At 51.5% G+C, this 21,461-nt stretch overlaps 2 protein-coding genes and 1 long non-coding RNA gene across 8 annotated transcripts in view; 1 reads left to right on the top strand and 2 right to left on the bottom strand.

Moving 5' to 3' along the window:
• Nucleotides 1-345: 345 nt before the first annotated feature.
• RASSF4 (Ras association domain family member 4) overlaps nt 346-21,461 on the top strand; it is a 32,761-nt gene continuing 11,645 nt past the window's right edge. The window contains exons 1-4 of one of the 6 annotated variants that reach the window (XM_072739396.1): nt 924-1,035; nt 4,183-4,349; nt 11,498-11,591; nt 13,787-13,862. In XM_072739396.1, coding sequence (XP_072595497.1) covers nt 11,530-11,591; nt 13,787-13,862 — 138 coding nt within the window. In that variant the 5' untranslated portion in view covers nt 924-1,035; nt 4,183-4,349; nt 11,498-11,529. Of the gene's footprint in view, nt 536-923; nt 1,036-4,182; nt 4,350-11,494; nt 11,592-13,786; nt 13,863-21,461 lie in introns of those variants that run through there. The other 5 variants (XM_072739397.1, XM_025990043.2, XM_072739393.1 and 2 more) reach the window with 5 other exon arrangements.
• Nucleotides 10,621-12,358, bottom strand: LOC140595681 (uncharacterized). The gene is made up of 3 exons (XR_011997481.1): nt 12,224-12,358; nt 11,465-11,510; nt 10,621-10,727 (listed from the first exon to the last, which is right to left on the bottom strand). It is a non-coding gene; the product is annotated as an uncharacterized lncRNA (long non-coding RNA).
• DEPP1 (DEPP autophagy regulator 1) lies at nt 18,804-20,312 on the bottom strand. The gene is made up of 2 exons (XM_025990096.2): nt 20,068-20,312; nt 18,804-19,487 (listed from the first exon to the last, which is right to left on the bottom strand). The coding sequence occupies exon 2, from the start codon at nt 19,458-19,460 to the stop codon at nt 18,834-18,836; it is 627 nt and encodes a 208-aa protein (XP_025845881.1). The 5' UTR covers nt 19,461-19,487; nt 20,068-20,312; the 3' UTR covers nt 18,804-18,833.

Genomic DNA, 21,461 nt, shown 5'->3' with positions numbered 1-21,461 from the left:
ATGGCAAGGTCATGCAGGAAATAGATAGCAGAGCCCAATCTCTTGACCCCAAATCCTGCAGCCTCGACAGCAACGATTAGCACAGCCCCTCTCCTCTCAAGAGGGCTCCGGAGACCCATGAACTCAAATCCCAGGCTGATTTTACTTGCCATTTTCTAAAAGGTATGTCTCAAGTTCTAAAATGCCCATCTGCTTCTACAAAGATCAAGAATCACAGATCAAATGACACTAAAACGATCTGTGTTGAGAGTAGAGGAGAAGAGGTCTGGAGGTCAGGACTAGGGATGGTGACGTAACACTAACCGCGAAGGTCTCCCTCAGCCCCGCCCCCACCCCACCCAGCCCCGTCAGCCCCGTGGCCCAGAAATGCTGCACGGTCCTGAGGCCTGCGGGTCCGTCGTCTCCTCCGGGCGCAGGGAGGTCCTCCTTCAGCGGGCGGGGCGGGGAAGAGACGCTGATGTTCTCTTTACCAGCGGACCCGAGCTCCTAAACGGGGTCGAGGAAAGGAAAGACGACAAAGCTCTGGCTGTCACTGGTAACGTCGTCCCCCGCTCGCACCGGCGAGTCTGGCGCCACGCACGAGCCTTTGCTGGAAGCCCGAGGGTCTTGGTCCCGCGGAGGCCCCGGAGACCGCCCACACCCGGGCCTCCCCGCGGAGCGTCCCCTGCGAGCGTCCCTGCGCCCTCGTCGCGGTGCGGGGTCACCCCTCGCGCGGCCTCCGCGCCGTTCCCGCCGCCCCAGGGCACCGCCAGGCCCACCCTCCGGGGCAGATGGGGCGGGGCGGGGCAGATGGGGCGGGGCAGACGGGGCGGGGCGGGGCAGACGGGGCGGGGCGGGGCGGGGCAGACGGGGCGGGGCGGGGCAGATGGGGCGGGCCATCGGCCAGCGCCGGGCGAAGGGCGGGGCGGGGCGGGGCGGGCCCCACGCGCCCGGCCCCTGGGACTCGGGGCTGCAGGCGCTGCAGACCGGGCTCGGGTGCCGCGCGGGGAGGGCGCGGCGCGGGCAGCGGCTTCCGGACTGCGCGATGGGCCGAGGGTGAGTGATGCACAGGCCGGAGTGGGGGGCCGCGGAGCACTGCCCCCGAGCCCGCCCGCAGCCGTGGGCTCTGGAGCCTGGGCACCGGGGCCCCTTCCCTGCCCCCCTGCCCGCCTGGCGCAGCCCCGGCCTCAGGCCCATTCCTGAGAGTGGGCGCTGCGCCAGGCACCTTCTCCAGGGAAAAGGCACTACGGGGACTCAAACCCGGGCGCCGTAGGTGAGAGGGGCCGCAGGCTACACCTTGGCTCACCTCGTCCCTTAGGCAGTATCCTAGGAGCATTGATCTTAGTTGAGGCGGGAGAGGCTCCAAGAGGCTCCGGCACAACTCTCAGATTTCACAGAAGGAAAACCGGCGCCCGCCGAGATAATAGCAGAAGGAGGGGCTTGCCTCACCGGCTATTGATAGAAGATTTGCCTGGTTCTCCCACCTGTGCAAAGGGCCTTAGCACAAGATGGCACCCACCTCTCACAGCCCTAATACTTTCATTATCCCCATTTTCAGACGAGAAAACAGGCTTACAGAGTTATAGAGTTGCCCTGTTTCAGCCAGATGAGTCAGTGAGGGAGTCAGGATTTGAACTTAGACTTTCTGGTGCCAGGTCTCATTCATTTCACCCCTTGACTTCAGAGCTCACCCTGCCAGCCATCCTGCTCTCCCCCACCACACGCTCCTGACTGATTCTGGAGAGATGCTACAGTGTTTTTACAGTCTGACACAGGCCTGGGGGAGGGAGGGCCTCCTCCCTCCCAGCCCCTCCCTCCCACCGCCCTCAGTGCAAGGCCAGTGCTAGCTGCTGTTTTCTTAAAACACTGTAAGGAGATCTTTAGTAACCTTGCTTCATAAGCAAATTAAATAAAGTTGCAGTAAATGGGGCTGAGAATCTGGAATTTGAACCCAAGCAGGTTAGACTTCAAAGCCACATGCTTGCACTGGCAGGAGAAACCCTTGCTAGCTTCTCTGTAGTTTGCTAAGGGTACAATCAAGCTTTGTTGCCAGTAGCTGTGATGAAAAAACAAAAACAAGTAAACAAACAAAAAACTGCAATGAATTGGTAGAACTAACAGGTGAATGCAGGTCTGCCTTCCACCTGCTCCCCTGTATAATTCCTGAGCAGCTGCCACCAGGGTCAGAAGTGCTGGAGGAAGGAAGCAGGGAGGAAGAGACTGGGGAAGGGAGAGGAGAGGAAGGAGGAGGAGAACACATTAAAATGGAACACATGAAATTTAGGTTAAAAAAAATTCTGGCTGGAAGTTGTAATGGCATGTGTTTCAGCACGTTGTCAGTGGTGAAGTGTATTTCCAGTAGTTCTTGTCATAATTCTCTCTGTGTGTGGTGTGGGTGGTTCCAGACTTGACAGTGAAAGTGAGGTTGAGGCCACCTGTTAGAGAGCCCCTGTGAAAATGGGAAGGAAGGCCCTGTTTCCACCCTGAGACTCTAGTGGGTAGCCTGAAGGTAAGAAACAGTGAAAGTCCAGGGTCCCCCTCGGTCTGGGTCAGCTGGACAGTGACAAACAACGTGAGCAGAACTCAGCCTGTCACAGTGCAGATCCTGTAAATGCAAAGCCTCACGGGAAGACTCTGACCAGGAGGTCAGCCAGAAGGCACTCTGGCCTAGGCCCCTGGGGACCTGGGCCCTGGCTTTGAGAGTAAACTCAGCCATATGTCCTTGCTCATGGTCACTCCAGCTGGGAAGATGGCCCTTTTCTGTGAGTCTCATCCCCATATCCCGCTATCCCTTCTGACCTCCCCACCTTGTGACCTATCATGGGAGCTTTGATTTATTTTTTTAAGATGTTATTATTTATTCCCAAGAGACACACAGAGAGAGGCAAGAGACATAGAGGGAGAAGGAGGCTCCTTGCAGGGAGCCCGATGCGGGACTCGACCCTAGGACCCCAGGATCATGACCCGAGCCAGAGACAGATGCTCAGCCACTGAGTCACTTAGGCATACCAGGAGCTTCAGTTTATTGTGGGTGAACTCCATATGAGACCCATGTTACAGCAGCCAGCAATTTACCAAATGAGGAATCTGAGGTTCAGAGAGAGAAAGGGACTTTGCTTAAGGTCACACAGCTGAAGAATCAGGGAGCAGAGCTGTAAGTCCGGAGCCTTGGAGAAGCTGGGTTGTCATCTGGTCACAGAGAACTTTGAAGGAAATATTTTGGAACTGTTTTAAAGTAAATTAAGATCAGATAGGAAGTGGCTGCTGCTTTTGTGAAAGGGGAACTTGCAGTTTGCTCCGTTTTCTTTTCTGGCTGTCTGACCTTCTTCCCCAGGAGGCACTACTGAGGCAGAGATTTGGAACCCTTTCCCCTTGCCCTGCCTGTCTTTGGGAGGTGGGAGCAGGGAGGTCGTGCAGCCTCATAGCTACAGAGCCAAGGAGAGCCCTAAAGACACTCTGGGCCAGCAGCCAGTACAATCCCTGCTAAATTGAGGCCCAAGGGATGGCACAACATGCTGAAGTCACACACCAGGTGGATGCTGCAACAAAATCCACACCCAGACTTCTCTCTGGGATGCCCTTTTGCCTCCTCCATCTCACTGTGATACGTTCCAGCAGAAATTCTTAACCTGGGATCTGAGGATCCAGGGATATGTGCACAGGAGCTTCTTGAGGCCCCTGCAGTGGTGTGCAGATTTGATATGTACATACTTGCACATTCATGCACATATGTAAATTTTCCTGGGGAGTGTGTGTTACACTTTAAAGAGATTCCAAAGGGCTCTGTGGCCAAAAAGATTTAGAGCCACACTACGTCTCACAGAAAACCACTACCAGCAAGTCAAGCACTTGGCATACAGGCCTGGTACAGTGGACAGCAGAAGTGGGGGCAGCCACAGAGAGCACCTGGCACAGCTCTGCAGCATCTGGCATGGAGCACCAGGAGGGCTTGTCCCCAGACCACCCCTACCTCAGGATATTGGTCAGTCTGAGCACCTGTTGGGCCCAAAAAGCATGGCTGAGAGGATTCCCCTTTGCACAGATCCCCCTCTTCCACAGATGAGAGGTGAGCCTGGTTTGGGCAAGAGGGCCCCCCGGCCCAAGGGGTATCTGAGAGAGGGAGCAGAAGGACAGGAAATGTCTTTCTGGCCTCAGGTTGCCATGCCTTGAAAGCAAGAGCAAAAACCAGAAATCCTCCCACAGGGGCCTGGGTGAGGTGCTGCCTTCGAGCTCAGGCTGAGAAGAAGATGCCAGGAAAGCCAGCCTGCTCCAATGCAGATGGCCAAGCTCTTCTGAGGACAGGCAACAGTGTTGGGGAGGCCCTGTGGATAGGACCCCAGGACCACGGAGGTGGGGAGTATGCAGTCAAGGTGAGCTAGGGTCCATGAGCCAGCCCAGAAGGCAGTGAGTGAAGGTGGCTAGCAGCGGTGTGGCCACCTCTCCTGCTTTCCCTCTGCCACCATCACCTCCATCTGGACTGTGCAGTGTCCTCCGGGTTCTCCTTCCTAGTCGGGCAGGAAGGGGTGTGGCTGACCCAGAGGGCAGATGGTGGTGGCTCTTGGAACTGGAGGGGGGGCAGGGTCAGCAGTGTGGAGGGGCAGAGGGAACAGCTGTTGAGTCCCTGCCAGCCATCCACATCCCCACAACTAGCTTTCTCAGCAAAAATGTGTTTCTAAGTGTCAGCCTGTTCCAGTCAGGCCTCCTCTCAGAGGCAGCTGGTAGCAGCAGCAGGCACAGCAGGTCCTTCCCTGGCCCGGCTCCTGCCATTTGCTGGCTGACAGGTGCTTGGGAGGGGGGTGGGTGGGGGTGGGATGGGGCGTTGCTTGTAATGCTCCTTGTTTTCAATGCCTCCCCCCTCCCTGCCCAGCTGCCCTTTGGAGATCGCGGTCCTGGGCTGCTGAACAGGGAACTTAGTCTTCTCAGGAATGCAAGGCAGTGTCCCTCCCTGCACCTGCTGCCTCTCTCTGAGCCTCCTGCCTCCTTTCAGTCTGATTGCAGCCTGGGCTCGATGCTCCCAGCTGCGCCCCACACCTCTGTCCTCCTTTCATTTGCTTCTCTCATCACTTTATTTACACGTTTGATTTTAATCATGCCTAAGGAAGAAGATAGGAATCCTAAAGTATTAGAACAGAGGTTACCAAGCCCTCAAATCTCGCAGACATCCCCAGAACATTTTAATGTGGATATTGATGCATTTGCCAATTTTGCCAAGTTAGGAAAATGACCACCTATTTTTGTCATCATTTTATGAAAAAAGACATTTTAAGAGGAAAAAGTAGGCACCACAGCTTCTCAAAAGAAAAGGCTCTCAGATCCGCTCAGTTTGGCTTCTTGAAAATCCCACTTCCCTAGCCTTTTTATCCTTTCCCCCTGGGGCCAGCAGGAATTGGGCTGGAGTGGTGACTGAAGAGCCACAAAGCTGCTTTCTTTTGTGATCACGGGCTCCATGACCACGAACAAGGAAAAGATGGGCCAAGCCTAGCAGTTAAAGGCTTCCCTGTCCTTTGTCCCAAATCAAAGGCCAGGAACAATAGCAGGGGCAGGCTACAGTGCCAGCTGTCCTCAGCAGCCCCTCTGCATAGGTGGTAGAGCAGCCACTGATGTGGAAAGCAAAAACAGTTCACTGCCTGTTCATTGGGGACAGGTAACCATGGCTGGCACATCGCCCTGGGGCTCCTTCTCTGTAGACAAGGAGCCCTGGCTGCAGTCTCAGTGCTCTGGTCAGGAACAGAGCCTCCTGCAGCCCTGGGAGAAAAAGTGGAGGCCTGAGCTGTGTGTGCTGGGGCCTGGAGGGAGGGGAGCAAGCCAGGACGGAGGGCTGGCCTCCCAGAGCCAAAGAGCTTGGCCTGCTCAGCTGCATCTGTCCCTCTGGTTGTTCAGCTGCGCCTGAGTAGCTGTCCGGCTTCAGCCTGTCCTCTCCCCGAATCCCGCTTCAACCAAAGTAGCCTTGTTTTAATCTGTGCATTGGGCTTCTGTCTTTAAAAACAAGATTATGATTTTTATTAAAGGTTGAACATCACTCCGTTAGAGATTCTCCAAGGCCCTGTCCAGGATCCAAGGAGAGTGAAGGTTGAAGGAGCAGTTTCAGGAACATGGTGTGAACAGAGAGGAATCTATGTTTGCTTTCTTCCTGGGGGCAGGGGGGTGTCTCGCTCTTGTTCTCTCTGTCTCTGTGTCTGTCTCTCTCTTTCTCTCATTCAGCAGTTATCTCTAGGGAGCCCCGGAGGTGCACATGTACCTCACTTTAGAACTCTAAAGACATAAGGATTATCAAGATGAATGAAAATCATCTCAGAGTTCAGTCTGGTAAAGGATGCACGAATACACAATGTTCATACTTGGAGTAGAATTCTGTGAGTGACCCCCAGGTGAGCTCTGGAACTCAGAGAGGTAGAGATGTTGTCTACCTGGTGTGGAAGGATGGATGTACATGGGAGAATCAGAGAGGCAGATGATGAACATCAAGAAACATAGGAATATGTGCTTCTCTCAAAGAAGAGGCTATTTTTCCAGGGGGCCCAGCTTCCTACCGCATCGGGCTCAAACCCAGTCCAGCAAGTTGGAAGAGACCCCCTTTTGTGAAACAGCTTCTTCATTGCCTTCCTGCAGCCTTGCTTACTCACCTCCTGCCCTCCGCAGGGTGGTATGCCCCATTATCTGTCCCTGCCACGCTAAACTATTTACCCTCTGGGCCACCTTCCCTTTTCTCCTTTCACTTGACCATATATGATTCCAGATTGTTGTTTTCCTCCTGACCCCTTCTCCCAGCTGATGCCATTTAACTCCAGCTGGAGCCACTCAGCATGTTGTTCATGTCCTTCTAAAAAGCAGATTCTGGAAGGTCAGTGCAGGGAAGGTCTCATGTGTTACTCATGTGTTACTTAGTACTGTGCTTTGCAAGTAATATTATCCAGAGTCCTAGGCAAAGCCTTGGATGGGGCTCCCCACCACCTATCTCACTGTCAACCCAAGCAGCCCCTTCTAATCTGATTTGCACAGATATTCAATTTGAACAAAGAGTTCTACAGTTGAGAAAATTGGAGATCAATATTCCCATTGTACAGATGGGAAAATGAAGGCACAGAGAGGAAAAGACAGTCAACTGAAGCCATGAGGGTCTGTTTAGCAGCCTGTGGCCCAGAGCTCTTTAGGAAGCATATTAATAACTAATCACTGAGAGACTTATAGAGGTTCCACTTTGAAGTATTCCTACTAAATAGAGCAAAATCGGCATGTTCCCCACATGCTATGGGAGAATCAAAGTATTGTAAATTGAGTCCTGTGGTGAGTCAGAAGTCACACACTGGACCCCAACAAGGCTATCTGTCTTGCAAGTATGTTTTGTCTGGCTACATTTTATTTTTAACCATAAATTTTTTAATTAAATAATTTACTGCATTAGGATAGTCCAGGCTATGCTGCAGTAACAAGTCCCTGAGACACCAGCAGCTTTTCCCAGCATGGGTTTATTTGTCTTTCCCAGTCGATATCCACAGTAGGTCGGCAGAGGACTCTAGTCCACAGAGGAACCTAGGCTGACTATCTGGAAGCTGCAGCAATTGGGACATGTGCCTTTCTGGATCACCATGGCAGAGAACAAGGTTACACGCTGCTCAAATACACCAACCTGAGAGTGACACCCAACACTTCTTGTGTGTAATATGTGACATATTAGTCATGTGGCCCGACAGGGAGCTAAGTGATGTGAGTGGGGGAACACGGGGTTCCAGGGACAATCAATGTCTCGGCCACAGTGTCCGACTTTAAATAGTGAAATAGAGCCCATACAAATCCAGATTTATGACTGTTCATGAAACAGCAGAAAAGCTGACCGTCCAGAGAAGGAATATGTCCCCCAGTTCCCCAGGGACTCCACTGACCAGTGCCTCAGCTTAGTCACTTCCCTGACCCCCGGAGACTTTTACATGTTTTATTCCAGCTAGATAGGCACAAGTGTGGGAAAATTGACTTTGGAGGATCCCATGAGGCTTCTCAAATTCATCCAATAACTTAACAGTCATCTATGGACCTCCTGCTGTGTATAAGGCTCAGGGTTGGGACTGGAAACAAGAGGTGAGCCGGAAAAGTACTGTTCCTCGTGTGGAGGCCTGCAGCTTCACCCTCACACCGCCCGCCTCCCTACTCTCCGACCCTCCTATCAGCTCCCTCATACCCAGGTCAGGTCCTGCAGACCCAGCACAGCCAGGAGCCCAGAGCAGGTGCTGGACTGGAAGGAGCCTCTCCTGATACTGGAGGAGATAGCTGCTCTGGCAAGGGTTTCCTGGCGGAGCTAGCATCAGAGTATAGGACAAGGAGGAGGCTGTTTTCTGTCCAGAAAACAGCAACCGTAGAGACCCAAAAGGAGGACAAAGTGGCAAGCCTGTTAGGAGAAATAGGGGCAGCTCCGAGAGGCTCGAAGTCAGAGCAGGAAGTGAGGAGGAGTGGGAGAGAAGCTGGCTACAGAGAGAAAAAAATAACATCTGCTGTTACTTCTGGGTAAACACAGCCCTTCCCACAATGAGCCTGTGTAAAGCCAGACACAGTTGTGCCATGGACGCACAGAAGCAGTGTTGCAAGGGAAACCCAGGTACTTTTCTTGGGCTGAAGCCAGCTCTGCATGGAAGTGTTTGAGGAACTAGCCAAAGAGGGAGTCTGGCAGATCACTTTTTCCCCCTGGAGCCTGAGGAGCTAAGGAACTGAAACTCGATTTTGAAATCCTGCTGCCTGACAGTGAGGCCCCACTCTAGGGCCCCTGTGGCACATAGTCCTGTGCCCTGTAGCTATAGGGCTATATTACTGCAGCTGCATCTGGGGGCCTGACCACCCTCTAGGCCATGTCTTGCCTCACTCTAGACCCAGGCAAATCGGAGGTATTTATAGGATGATTCTGAGGTCACTGAGAAGCCCACCTCCCTTAGTTCATTCCCCTTCTCCATGTTTTCCTGCTTCCAGAAGCAAATGCTTATTCAGGCCTGATGCCATCGTGGAAGGCAGGCTTGTCTTATTCGTGGGTGGTTTGAGACAAGCTGGAAGAGAGGGTGCTCAGCTGGTCATAGTCAGGGCCCACGGGGACACTCTGAGGACACTAATACCACAGCAGTTGAATCTGACCTGGAGCCCCCAGGAATATCTGCACACACATGGTGGTGGGGAAGACCTGACTGGGCCAGGTTCATTGTGAATGACAAGCTGTGGATCCTGTCTGTGACAGTTCTCAATGTGATGGAATCCCTCAGAGTCTTAGCCACCACTTGAGAGGAGAGATGAGGCCAAGATTGGGGTAAGGGGGGTGGAGAGAGAGAGAGAAGCTGTGGCTCACTGCCCAACACACAGCATGCCTCAAGAAGAGAGTTCTTGGTCAGAGTAAGTTGGAGAGAGAGAGAAGCTGAGATCTGTGCAGAAGATGGCCATAGGCACTAGTGCATTTCCCTGGAAGGGTTTGAGAAACTCCACAAAGATTTCCAGGCTGTGAATTCATGGTTTCATGTGTGAATCGAGTAGCAATCCTCTAGGGAAGAGACCACCACATTGCATAGATAAGAAAAAGAAGGCTGGAGGGTTTAAGGCACTGTGCAAGACCAATATAGGGAAGAGGTTCAGAAACCAGAATCTTTTTTTTTTTCTTTATTGGAGTTCAATTTGCCAACATTTAGCATAACACCCAGTGCTCATCCCACCAAGTGGCCCCCTCAGTGCCCATCACCCAGTCACCCCAACCCCCTGCCCACCTCCCCTTCCACTACCCCTTGTTCATTTCCCACAGTTAGGTGTCTCTCATGTTTTGTCACCCTCACTGATATTTTCACTCAGTTTCTCTCCTTTCCCTTTATTCCCTTTCACTATTATTTATATTCCCCAAATGAATGAGAACATACAATGTTTGTCCTTCTCCGATTGGCTTATTTCACTCAGCATAATACCCTCCAGTTCCATCCACATTGAAGCAAATGGTGGGTATTTGTCGTTTCTAATGGCTGAGTAATATTCCATTGTATACATAGACCACAGCTTCTTTATCCATTCATCTTTCGATGGACACCGAGGCTCCTTCCACAGTTTGGCTATTGTGGACATTGCTGCTATAAACATCGGGGTGCAGGTGTCCCGGCGTTTCATTGCATCTGTATCTTTGAGGTAAATCCCCAGCAGTGCAATTGCTGGATTTGGGTCGTAGGGCAGGTCTATTTTTAACTCTTTGAGGAACCTCCACACAGTTGTCCAGAGTGGCTGCACCAGTTCACATTCCCACCAACAGTGCAAGAGGGTTCCCCTTTCTTCACATCCTCTCCCACATTTGTTGTTTCCTGCCTTGTTAATTTTCCCCATTCTCACTGGTGTGAGGTGGTATCTCATTGTGGTTTTGATTTGTATTTCCCTGATGGCAAGTGATGCAGAGCATTTTCTCATGTGCTTGTTGGCCATGTCTATGTCTTCCTCTGTGAGATTTCTCTTCATGGCTTTTGCCCATTTCATGATTGGATTGTTTGTTTCTTTGGTGTTGAGTTTCATAAGTTCTTTATAGATCTTGGATACTAGCCCTTTATCTGATATGTCATTTGCAAATAACTTCTCCCATTCTGTAGGTTGTCTTTTAGTTTTGTTGACTGTTTCTTTTGCTGTGCAGAAGCTTTTTATCTTGATGAAGTCCCAATAATTCATTTTTGCTTTTGTTTCTCTTGCCTTCATGGATGTATCTTGCAAGAAGTTGCTGTGGCCAAGTTCAAAAAGGGTGTTGCCTGTGTTCTCCTCTAGGATTTTGATGGAATCTTGTCAGAGACCAGAATCTAAGACCTAAAGGCTTGTGTTCACATAGTGACTTTGCCGCTGATTCGCTAAGAATCTTGGTCAAAGTATTCAACCTCTGTCCCAGTTTTCTCATCCATAAAATGGGACTAGGATGGTGCTTACCTCGTGCTGTTGTTGTTAAGAGGTAATAAGATAATTCAGAGAGAATGCTCAATGCAGTCTCCAACACATAGTGACCACAGTACCAATGAGCCCATCACTAGGAGCCCATCACTAGTCAGATGTGCCGACTCCAAAGGCACTGATGGGGCCACCAGCCTGGGCTCAGTGGGAATGGTGGAGAAAGGCCCAGAGTGCTTTGGGGGTTGGGAGGCAGAAACCATTATTCAGGGTTTCCTGGCTGGGGGAAGAGAGCCTGTGTCTGAAACATTTACAAGATTGATCCAGATCTCCAGGGCTTATGAGATTCTGGGAGGGGGGCTGATAGGGCTGGTACTGGGTACCAGTTGGCACTTCAGTTCTCACCCTCTCCCCTCCTCCAGGGGAGCTTGACTGCCCCAGGTGGGTATGGGGCCCATTAATTCCTCTGAGCCTGGTCTTTCAGCTGTGGCCACCTTCTGCCAAGGAGTGGAGGGAGAAGGGGCGTAGGTGGGTTGGGAGGTGGCAGGTAAGGCTGAAGCCACAGGCCGGCACACCAGGGCTCTGGGTACTGCACTGGCTAGTGCTTCTCCAGGCTCACCTGTCTGTCAATCCATCCTCCTCTTCCCAGCAGGTAACTTCCCAGTCTGCAGGCAAGAAGGGAAGATGAAGGAAGATTGTCCACCCAGTTCTCATGTCCCCATCAGTGACAGCAAGTCCATCCTGAAGTAAGCCTTTGTATACAGGGAGGGGATCTTCTTGTGGCCACTCCCCGCCATGGACAGACTTTGGGTGGCTTTAGGACACCTTTCATAGATATGACGATGTGCCTGCCCCAGGGACAGTGATGGAGGCACTACTTTTTGAAGCCTGTCTCCTTGGAGATCAAGGATCTCTTTGGGGTGTGGGTTTGACCCCTGCCTCCCCAGGCCCACAAAGACAGGAAAGTATGGCAATGCCTGCTGTGACTCTGCACAGATGGCATTTAATTTATTCAAAAACTAGAGCAATTCTAACATTTTTATTGTGTTAAACAGTTCAGGGTTTTGGGAAAAAAAGAAAAACCTCAAAATAGGGTTAGAGTTTTTACCGAAAAGTATTTTATTGACATAATGATTTTCAGCTTTGCTGAAATTTATTTTGTTAATTTTTCTTAATTCTTAATTACTATTTGTTATTAATATTTTAATTTATTTACTCTGTTTTACTATTAAAATGTTTGGAATGCTTTTTCAAACTTATTTCTGAACTAAAGAAAAGTATATTTTTTATTTTATCTTGCTTTTCGAGTCCTGAATCCAAATCTTGTATAAACTTGGCAGCTCCTATCTGCCACCTTGAGGACAAGCCAGCCTCCTACCTTTTGCTGACCTCTTTCCTGGGACCTCCTAGTGGAGACCTGAGAAAACAGACAGCATTTTGTTCACAGTACTGCCCATACCATCATTTTCCTTGTTTAAATTTTATAATAAGAATAATGTTAAACATAACTTTGGAAAAGTCATAATAATAACCATAACATGATTACGTACTTGTAAGTATGTAAATGCTGAACATAAACTTGTTAGGATATATATATGTTTATGTTCAGCATTTACATACTTACAAGCACTACAAACATGCGACATTGAGTCATGCTTTGTTAATGCCATAATATTCATTGAATCACAAGTGAACCACTTCCCCTGTCAGTTGCCATCATCCCCACATTGGGCAGCACACCAGAGCACCACCAGCAGGTTTTGCTCATCTATACCCTGGGTGGCTCCAGTGAAGGCCCTGCCTGAAGAGGTTCTAGAGCAGCACTGTCTAGAAAGGGAGCCATGAGTCCCTTTGGCTGCCAAGCACATGACTTATGGTTGGAGAAGTGTGGTTAATATATAAATATTTTGAAGAATTTATTTATTTTGAGAGAGAGAGAGAGAGAGAGAGATAGCACAAGCAGTGTGAAGGGGCAGAGAGAGAGGAAGAGCAGACTCCCTGCAGAGCAGGGAGCCCGATTTGGGGCTTGATCCCAAGACCCCAAGACCCTGGGATCATGACCTGAGCTGAAGGCAGATGCTTAATTGATTGAGCCACTCAGGTACCCGAGGTGTAGTTAATATAAAAGGAAGGTAGCAAACACTTATTGCAAAATAAAATAATGAACAAGGTCTCATTAATGTTTTTTATATTGATTACCTGTGGACATGATAATATCTTAAATATATTGTGCCATAAAACAAAATGCATTATGAAAACTAATCTCACCTGTTTTGTTTTCCTATGTAAGATGACTGCTATAAGTTTTAAAATTACACATGTGGCTCAAATTTCTTATCTATTGGACCATACTTCCCTGCAAAACCCCGCTTGGGTGCAGGGACTGTCTTCTCTTTGCCATGGCCTCCGTTTATTCTGGGAAGAAGGCATCTGGACAGAGTGGCCTCCCTCAGACCGTCAGGATCTTCTCTCATAGCTGTCAACTTCATCTCTTGTTCAGACGTCTATAAAGTCGGGATGAGGAAAAGGCAGCACCCCTCAGGGTGCCCCCAGAGCAGCTACACCAGGCCCTTCTAGGAAGTAAGATGGGGGAAAAAGCAAGAGTCTTTAAAGTGCTAATAATCCAATCTCAGTAGATTTATTGAGGAAGTGACTCAGAAGTAAAGGGCAGGGAGACTGTCAGGAACTCATCTGTGATAGTGAAAGTGTACAAACACAATTTGCACAATTATATGGGCCATCTGTGAGTTTCTCTTCTTCCTCTTTCCATCCAGAAACCTTCCACAAGGGCTGACATGTGAAACCTCTAGAAAACTGAAAAGCATGTGTCTGATGGCAGAGTCTAGGCTGTAAATTGATTATGTGTGGCTGGTAGGACATGTATCCTTATGCTCGAAAGGCCTGCCATGGCCCAAGATTATGTGTGTCTTTATCTTTTTAGGTCGGAGCTCTTAAGCTTGCTAAAAACTTACAACTGCTACCATGAGGGCAGAAGCTTTCAGCTAAGACACAGAGAGGTATGCCTTGTTTCTCTTCTTTATTCACAGGCCACCGTCTATCCTGGTTTGCTGAAGATGGGTCTGGTTTATACATGCTAAGTACTCCAGGGCCACTATTCAGATCATCCCCTTCACTCAGAAATATCCCAGTTTGGATGATGAATCATGAGGTCACTCATCTTCTGAACTAGGGACCAGGTTACCAGCAGCCAGGATGTCTCCTTGGAGGTCCTAAAAGGGGTGCTGAGGGTCAGAGCATCCCCCTACCCCCAACCCAGCAAGAATTCAGAGCAGGTAGAAATAATCACCTGCAGGTCTTCTCCTTCCACCTAGGACTTTTGCCCAAATGAACTGCCAGGACATTGGAACTTGAAATCTTTAAGACTGCACAGCCTAGTCCCCTCTCTGCCCAGCCCACCGCATGAATAAGGAATTCAGCACAAGGCCCTGGTCTGCCCAGGTTCACAGGGCAATGAGAAGTGAAAGCAGTGTCTGTGTTTGCCAGTCAGAATAAATATCAGACGGAAGCCTTGAAATGGAAGGGAGCTCCCCAAAGGATGCTCACAGGGGCAGGCAGGTCAGGATGTGAGAGGCAGGGCAGGCTTGGGGAGCAGAGGATGTGGGAGAGCATGTCCTGTCTGCAGATGCTGCTGCCTTTTGGGTGGAATCCATCCCTCCTGTGCAGGAACCTGGGCTCCAAACAGCCTGACTCTCTAATTTTTCAAAAGAAGTTAGATATCTGGAATTTCATGTGGAATTTCCCAAACCTTGAAACACCATGGTGGCTAACCAAAACATGTCTGTGGGTAAAACAAAGCCCAGGCCCGACTCTAGTCACACAGCTCAGGAGGCTGGATGCAGGGATGCTGCTGGCTGGCGATCCAGGCTGCGCTGGGCTGCCAGGATGACCTGGAACAGCACAGACCTCGTACTCCACCTCCCCCAGACTTGCTCAGCCCTCTCAGGCCCATAGGCCAACCCCAACAAATTGTCCCCGCCACCCCTGCCCTGCCACACATTTCTTTCTTCAGAGCAGCTCTCTGACGCCCACTTAGCAGCCAGCTACAGCCCTGCTACTTACTGTTGCTGGCAGGGTTCTGATGCCACCACCCTGCTACCTCTGGTTTCGCTATTACTTTTCTTACCTGAGTGATGGGCTGGTTCCACGTCCCCAAGACAGGCCCAGCACAGCACCTGAGCATAGGCGTTGGGTGACTAACCAGCAGGCCTGGACCCAGGGCAGGTTGAGATTGGTCCTGAGTGCCAGCTGGGCAATTTTGACCTCTGCTGAATTGAGGAGTTGGACTCTCTTAGGTGGTGCTGGAGGCATGCGGTGGGGTCTTCTGCCTAGACCCTGTTCCTCAGCCCTGGGCCATTCAGTGACTGACCTAAGACTTGGCAGCTCTCGACCTGTGGTCCCTGCACCAGCAGCCTCAAGGTCACCTGGGAACTGGGGAGAAATGCAAATTCTCATCGTCGTCCTGCCCCCAGGCCTGCTGAATCAGAAACTATGTTCCCAACTGTGTTTTAACAAGCCCTCCATAGGGTTGTAATGAGGGCCAAGTTTGAGAACTGCTACTCTAAGAGTTGGCTTTGGCCCTTGGGATTCCCCAAGACAGTCCCCTCTGTAGGAACAGTTGTATGGGGAGTAGGGCTGGGAAGCCCCCAAACCCATGCCCCCTGTGTTTGTATGTGGTGGGACAGTCCTTGTGGCAAAGTGAGAGACTCCAGAAAGGAGAAGAAGTATTCTTGACAGCCCCCTGCGGTAAGAAGTTAACACCCCACAGATGGGGATTTTCTGGTTTCTAAGCTAAAGAAGGCGTAAGGATCTGACTTCATCTCCCTGGAGCCAGAAAGCCCCTTTCAGGAACCTACTGCAGCCTTAACAGCCAAGGGGCACCAGCCTGAGGGACTTGGCATCTTCAGGAGGTGACTGCCACCACAAAGACATTGTAGGCCTGGGCAGCACAGAGTTCTGATGGTGAGATGCATGACTGATTCCTGGACACCAAGTACCTCCGTGACCCACCCATCGCCAGGTGTTCAGGCCTCTGCAGTTCCTCCGAATGCAGACCCAGGACCCCACAGTTCAGGCTGGCCTCTCCTTGGGCACAGGAGGCCCTGAGGGCAGGGCAGCCAGGCACCAGGCACTTTGCCCCTATATTATTTATTGTAATATAGGAGCTTTGTGATGTTGAAATGGCCATTTTCCAGACAAAGAGATTGAGGCTTTCAGAGTTTAAGTCTCTCCTACACTGCAGTGAGTGGAAGATGCCAGCATGGCTCCAAGGCCTAAGCACACAAGTTTATAATACAGGGATCCAGAAGAGACCCTGCTCCCTGCTGTCACTGGGCTTCCCCCTGAGCAACTGTGGCCTGACTACTATGGTTTGGGGACACCTTCTCCACCATCTCTTCCGGGATCCATAGAACGTGGAGAGATGAAGTGCGTCAGGGAGCAGGGGCCATGCCCTGGGGCCAGGGTTTTCCTGTGAATTCTCCCCCAGCTTCCAGAGGGTGGAGGATTCCCCGCACCCCACCCCACGGGGCTTCCTCTTCTGAGGAGGCCCAGTCACTGCTTCCTTTGTCATGACCTTTGCCTTTGGGATACTTTTGCTTATATTACAATGAAGAGCATGAGCAACCTGGAGCCATCTGTGCCTTTTGAAGATAGCAAAGCATTTTAAGGAGACTGGCTTCTCGAGAGAAAAATGACCACCCAGAAATACCAGTGGGTAAATATATCACTGTGATGAAAAGTAGGACCTTCCGTGGTGCGCCCGTGTGTGGCCTCCGCTCCTCCCCCTGGTGGCCAAGAGTGCGCACCACACCCAGTCCCCATCCTTGGTCCCAGCCTCCTGCACCTCTGTTCCTCTCTGGGTGGAGAAAGTCAGGATACCCTTCCCTCTTATAATGATCCCCCTTCTTTTAACATCTGAAGGCAGGAACGATAGGCAGTTGACAGACTGCTGGCACCTGGGTGACTATTCCACAGTGGCTATGTTCCCTTGAGAGTTCCCAAGAGCTTCCCGGGCTGCCCCCTGGTCAGGGCATTGTGTTGCTTCCCTACTCCAGTGGTGAGTGAGGAGGAGACTGCTCTGCTCTGCACGAGGACTTTCTGCTAGGCTGTACTGTCCCGTGGGAAGCTTGGAATAATGCCAGAAGCCCCTTCTTCATGCCCTTTATTCAGGTGCTGTTTTGTTTTTTTTTGTTTGTTTTTGTTTTTGCCACCTTCTGAAGTTGCCATTAGCTTCTTTGACATCAGGGGATATTAGCAGAGGAATCCAGAGCCCTGTCTGACCTCCCAAATGCAGCCGTGTGGGTATTGAGCTTGGGGGGAATTAGCCAACCTCATCCTAGTTGCCTCCTTCTGACCTGGTTTCACACAGCTTCACAGAAGAGATGACAGTGAGGCGAGCCCAGCCCATGTGGTCACCAGCCAGCACTCCCTCCCAGGTCAGCTCTCCTCACCACCTTCTAAGGATATTCTGACTAAAGGCTGCCCCACACTTATTTGCCAGCAAAGGTCAGGGACCAGCAGGTTTGAGCAGACCAGAGACCCAGCAGGTTGTGGCAGACACAGGCATTCCTATGCCATGTCTCTACTCCATCTCCAAGGCCACGTGCCCATTCCTCAACCCCTGCAGGGTGTGAAGGGCATGTCCCCACTTTCCAGATAAGGAAAGTGAGTAATTACTTGTCTGAAAATGTTAAATGTATGGTTTACATTCTGCCTTCCCACAAGACACACATATAAGAGGGCAGATCAACATTTTTAAAGTGCAAAGCAATTTTAAAATAGAAAAAATAAAGAAGGAAAGGAAGAAGAAAGGAAGAAAATAGTTTGATAATTCACAGAGCAAAGAGATGAAGGAAACTGAAGCAGGCTGTGAGCTTGGCCAGGGCCCCAGCTCTGTCCTCCTCCTCTCCCCTCTGTCCCTTCCACCTTGACCAGGGTCAGCCAGCTCTGATCTGGCCCAGGAAACATGGTGATGGGTCCTCAGGCCTGATTCTTTTGCATTCTCTGATGTCTCACCTGCCTCTCTAAGAAGACCATGTCTCTTCCCTATGCCTCACCTTCATCTCCTTCCTTGCCAGACACCTCCAGGCCCTGTGCTGGCCCAAACCTTAGCACATAGGAAGTGAGGCCCTGGCCACTGGACTTGCCTGAGAGCAGGGCAGCTGGAGAACAGCCCACACTTTGCCCACAGCTGAGAAGCACCCCTTGGATGGAGGAAGGGATGGTGGGGACAGGGCCACCTGGTCCAGTGTTTTGGCACCCTGCAAGCTGAGCTGGTGCAGGTTCTGTTTTGGTCCTCAGCATGGGAAAAAACTCTCCCAATGACACAATAGGGCTTGTGAGTTGGAGCCACTGAGATACCCCTGGTACCCTAGTAATAGGTTCCCCCCCAAACTTAGCAGGTACATTTGGGGAAACCCTGTGTTTCCTCTTGGGCTGCATGAAGCACAGGCTCTGAGAGTGGAGGCCAGGAGGCTGACTCAGGAGTGCCCAGGGCCTCACTCTGAAATCCCTGTGTGGCTGAGAGCTTTGCTTCTGCCACCAATGTCATGTCCCTCCCTGCCTGTAAAGCAACCATATAAATGTGCGTATAAGCATGTGTATGGGCTTATAACATGCACCCCATGATGCGTATGGGTTTTATCCCATTTACTGATCAGAATAGCCTTAGAAAGCAGGTCTGTTTAATTACCTCCATTTTACCTATGAGAAACCCAACAAACAGAAATGTTAAGTAACTTGCCCAAGATGATCAGCCAGCAAGGAACAGTAACACCACATCATGCCAGATAGGCTGTTCTCACTCTTCAGAGGAGGGATCTTGCTATGAAATGCCCAGGCAGGCAGCCTTTGCAGAAAAGTGTTTCCATCTCAGAGACCTGCCGGGGATGGTGCCTACCTCAGGGGAGGAGGGGGAGGAGGTGACACAGACCAGCATGCTCTGTACAGAAGGCTTTATTGGGGAGAGGTCAGAGTTCATGAATCACCGGGAGGTGCAAATAGAGAGTTCTGAGGGTGCTGCTGGGGCGAGGGGCCGGGGGAGAGGCTGCAGCCCCACTGAATTGCCTGGAAGCCCAGGAGCCCTGATGCCAATCCCTTGAGGGTCTCACCAGAGAGTGCTCCTGCACGCTGGCATCACAGAATCTCCCTCTGGGAGTCCCTTGGGCCTTGCCACCATCCATCTGTCTGTGTGGACCCCAGCGGTCCGCAGAGGAGCCAATCGTCCTTGGTGGGTCCCTCCTACTTGGCTGCTTTTCTTGGGAATCCCCAAAGAGCCAGTCCAGGGGGTCAGCAGTGCAATCCCTGGTTGGTGCAGGTTGCTGACCACTGAAGTGGGTAGTGATGTCTTGCAGGGACTCAGTAGGGCAGTTCTTCTTGAAGGCTTGGGCGGGCCGGAGGGTTCTGCTGGGCTGGGCCCTGGCTGTGGCCATGTCCAGCACTGAAGTGGGCTGTGCCAGCTGACAAATGGATTTCACATAGTCATCCAGGCTGGGGGAGGCTGGGGGCTCCTGCCCAGGGCCCCCGGGCAGCATCTCCTCAGAGGTCTCCTGAATCGTGGGCAGATGGGCCACAGGAAGCAGTAGCCGGGACCTCATGGCCGTCAACAAGGGGGGAGCAGCAACCTGGCGATCAACAAGAGGACCAGGGATGAGGGTCTGCCATTCTGTCACTCCTCCTGTGTTCCCTCTCTCATCTGAGGCTGCTTAGGTGAGTCAAGGGCCTGAGAGTGGAGTGAAGTCTGCAGACCCCAGCCGAGTCCTAGACTCCTGGGCCCTTCTTTCCTGCTAACACTGAAAGCCTTGTGCTGAGGGTCTATCCTCACTGTTATTGAAGGGCCTGTATAAAGAAGAGAACCTGGTCCAGCAGTTCTCTCCAGAGTCGGAGAGAACCTGGCTGTAAAGCCAGCCTCTGCTGGGCACCTGACCTGCACACCTTTGGCAAGGTCACCTCTCTAAGCCTCCCCTGACCCATCCATAAAATGGGGTTCTAAGTGCCCACTGGAAAGGGTGTTGTAGGAAATGCATCAAATACAACTCACGTGAAATTCCTCCATGAATACAAAGCCCTCAGCTGCTACTAGCACTGCTGTCAACCACACACCCTGCTCTCTAACCCCACTGAGGCCCAGTATGTCCCCACCCTCGAAGATAAACAGAACCTTTCTGTTGGATCTCTAACCAGAGGAAGGCTGCTCTCTCTCACCTGGGGATCACACGGCTGCTGGATGAGCAGACAGTCCTTGGGAAGACCCAGAAAGCTCAGGGTGGAGGGTGGGAAGTCCAGCAGGTGGAGCCCCGCATCCAGCGTGGATATGGCTGGGAGGTGGCTAGTGAGCACTCTGGTGGGGATGACAGGCCACTGTCCGGACTGCAAGCCTCCCCGTGCTGTCTGACGAACTTAGAGGCTTGGCAGCTTCTTTTATGCTTTCCCACCAGCCGTCAGTTACTGTCACGAGGGCCAAAAATAGCAGTGAACAGGAAGGCTCTCAGAGGAAAACAGTTTGGTGGGCGGGGTTTGGCCCAGCTGCCAGCCTGGAGCTGTGGGAGGCTCTGGGGATGTTTACTCTACAGGGCAGGCGTGGCACCCCTCCTGTCACCTCAGGCCAAGGGGGAGGTCAGGGGCTCCAACAAGGAGGGACGTGGTCACTGGTAGCCAGAATCAGAGGGCCCAGAATGACTTCCTGACTTCTGGAAATGTGAGGCTGTGGGACCCACATTCAAGTCCTGCCTCTGCCTGCATGTGCTTCCCCCACCTGTATGGCGAGGGCTGCCCAGTAGCCTGGACGTCCTTCTGCTCTGCTCTCAGTTTCTTCTGATTTGACTAGAGACAGCTGCAGCCTGACAGGGCTCTCCCTCCATCCTGATGGGTCCAGGCTGAGGGACAGTGGAACAGTGGTCAGAGGGCAGCTCAGAGGCACATATGCTGCCTCTGCAGGGACACTGGGCCTGAGTGACATCAGGCCAGCAGTCCCCCCAGCAGAGCTGATCCCTGAACTCAGAGGCAGCAGGTCTGCTTCAGCCCCTTGCTCCAGTCCCAGAGCAATTCCTCCTGCCTCCTTCATGGAGTCTTCCTATTTTTTGAATGAACCTGCCTCAGTGTGTCTGGCCCCACTGCGCCGTGCTTCAGCTGTGGTCTCTTGTCCTGCCCCTCACAGCACTAGATGATCTCCTGACTCTCAGACACAGAACCGTGGCTGCTTGATCTCCCTGCACAGGGTCCGATGTGGGGCTGGCAGGCAGCGGGGCTCCGTGAATGAACATGCTGAGGTGTTTCGGGTGGGCGGAGGGGGGTAGTTCTCCCAGCAGACTGTTGACATATGACTGGCATCTGAGGCCAAGACAGGAAACAGAACCGAACCCCACTTTGGGGTTTCTTCCTACCCCCTTTAACTCCGGTCAGTCAATCCAGTCTTTCCTTTGCAGGGAGTGTTAGTCACATGTCTATGACTGTGTAACATCAGTGATTAGCAAAAATTGCTCTGTTTTGATTGTTGCTGTTGTTTTCTTTTTTTAACAAATAGTGCAAGGTCATTCCAGAAAGCTATGTGTATTTTGATAACCTTGAACACAGTAGAACTATTTTCTCTGTGGATAGCA

Source organism: Vulpes vulpes, chromosome 15, assembly GCF_048418805.1.
Source record: "Vulpes vulpes isolate BD-2025 chromosome 15, VulVul3, whole genome shotgun sequence".
Taxonomy (NCBI): domain Eukaryota; kingdom Metazoa; phylum Chordata; class Mammalia; order Carnivora; family Canidae; genus Vulpes; species Vulpes vulpes.
This window is presented reverse-complemented; position numbering and strand designations above follow the sequence as displayed.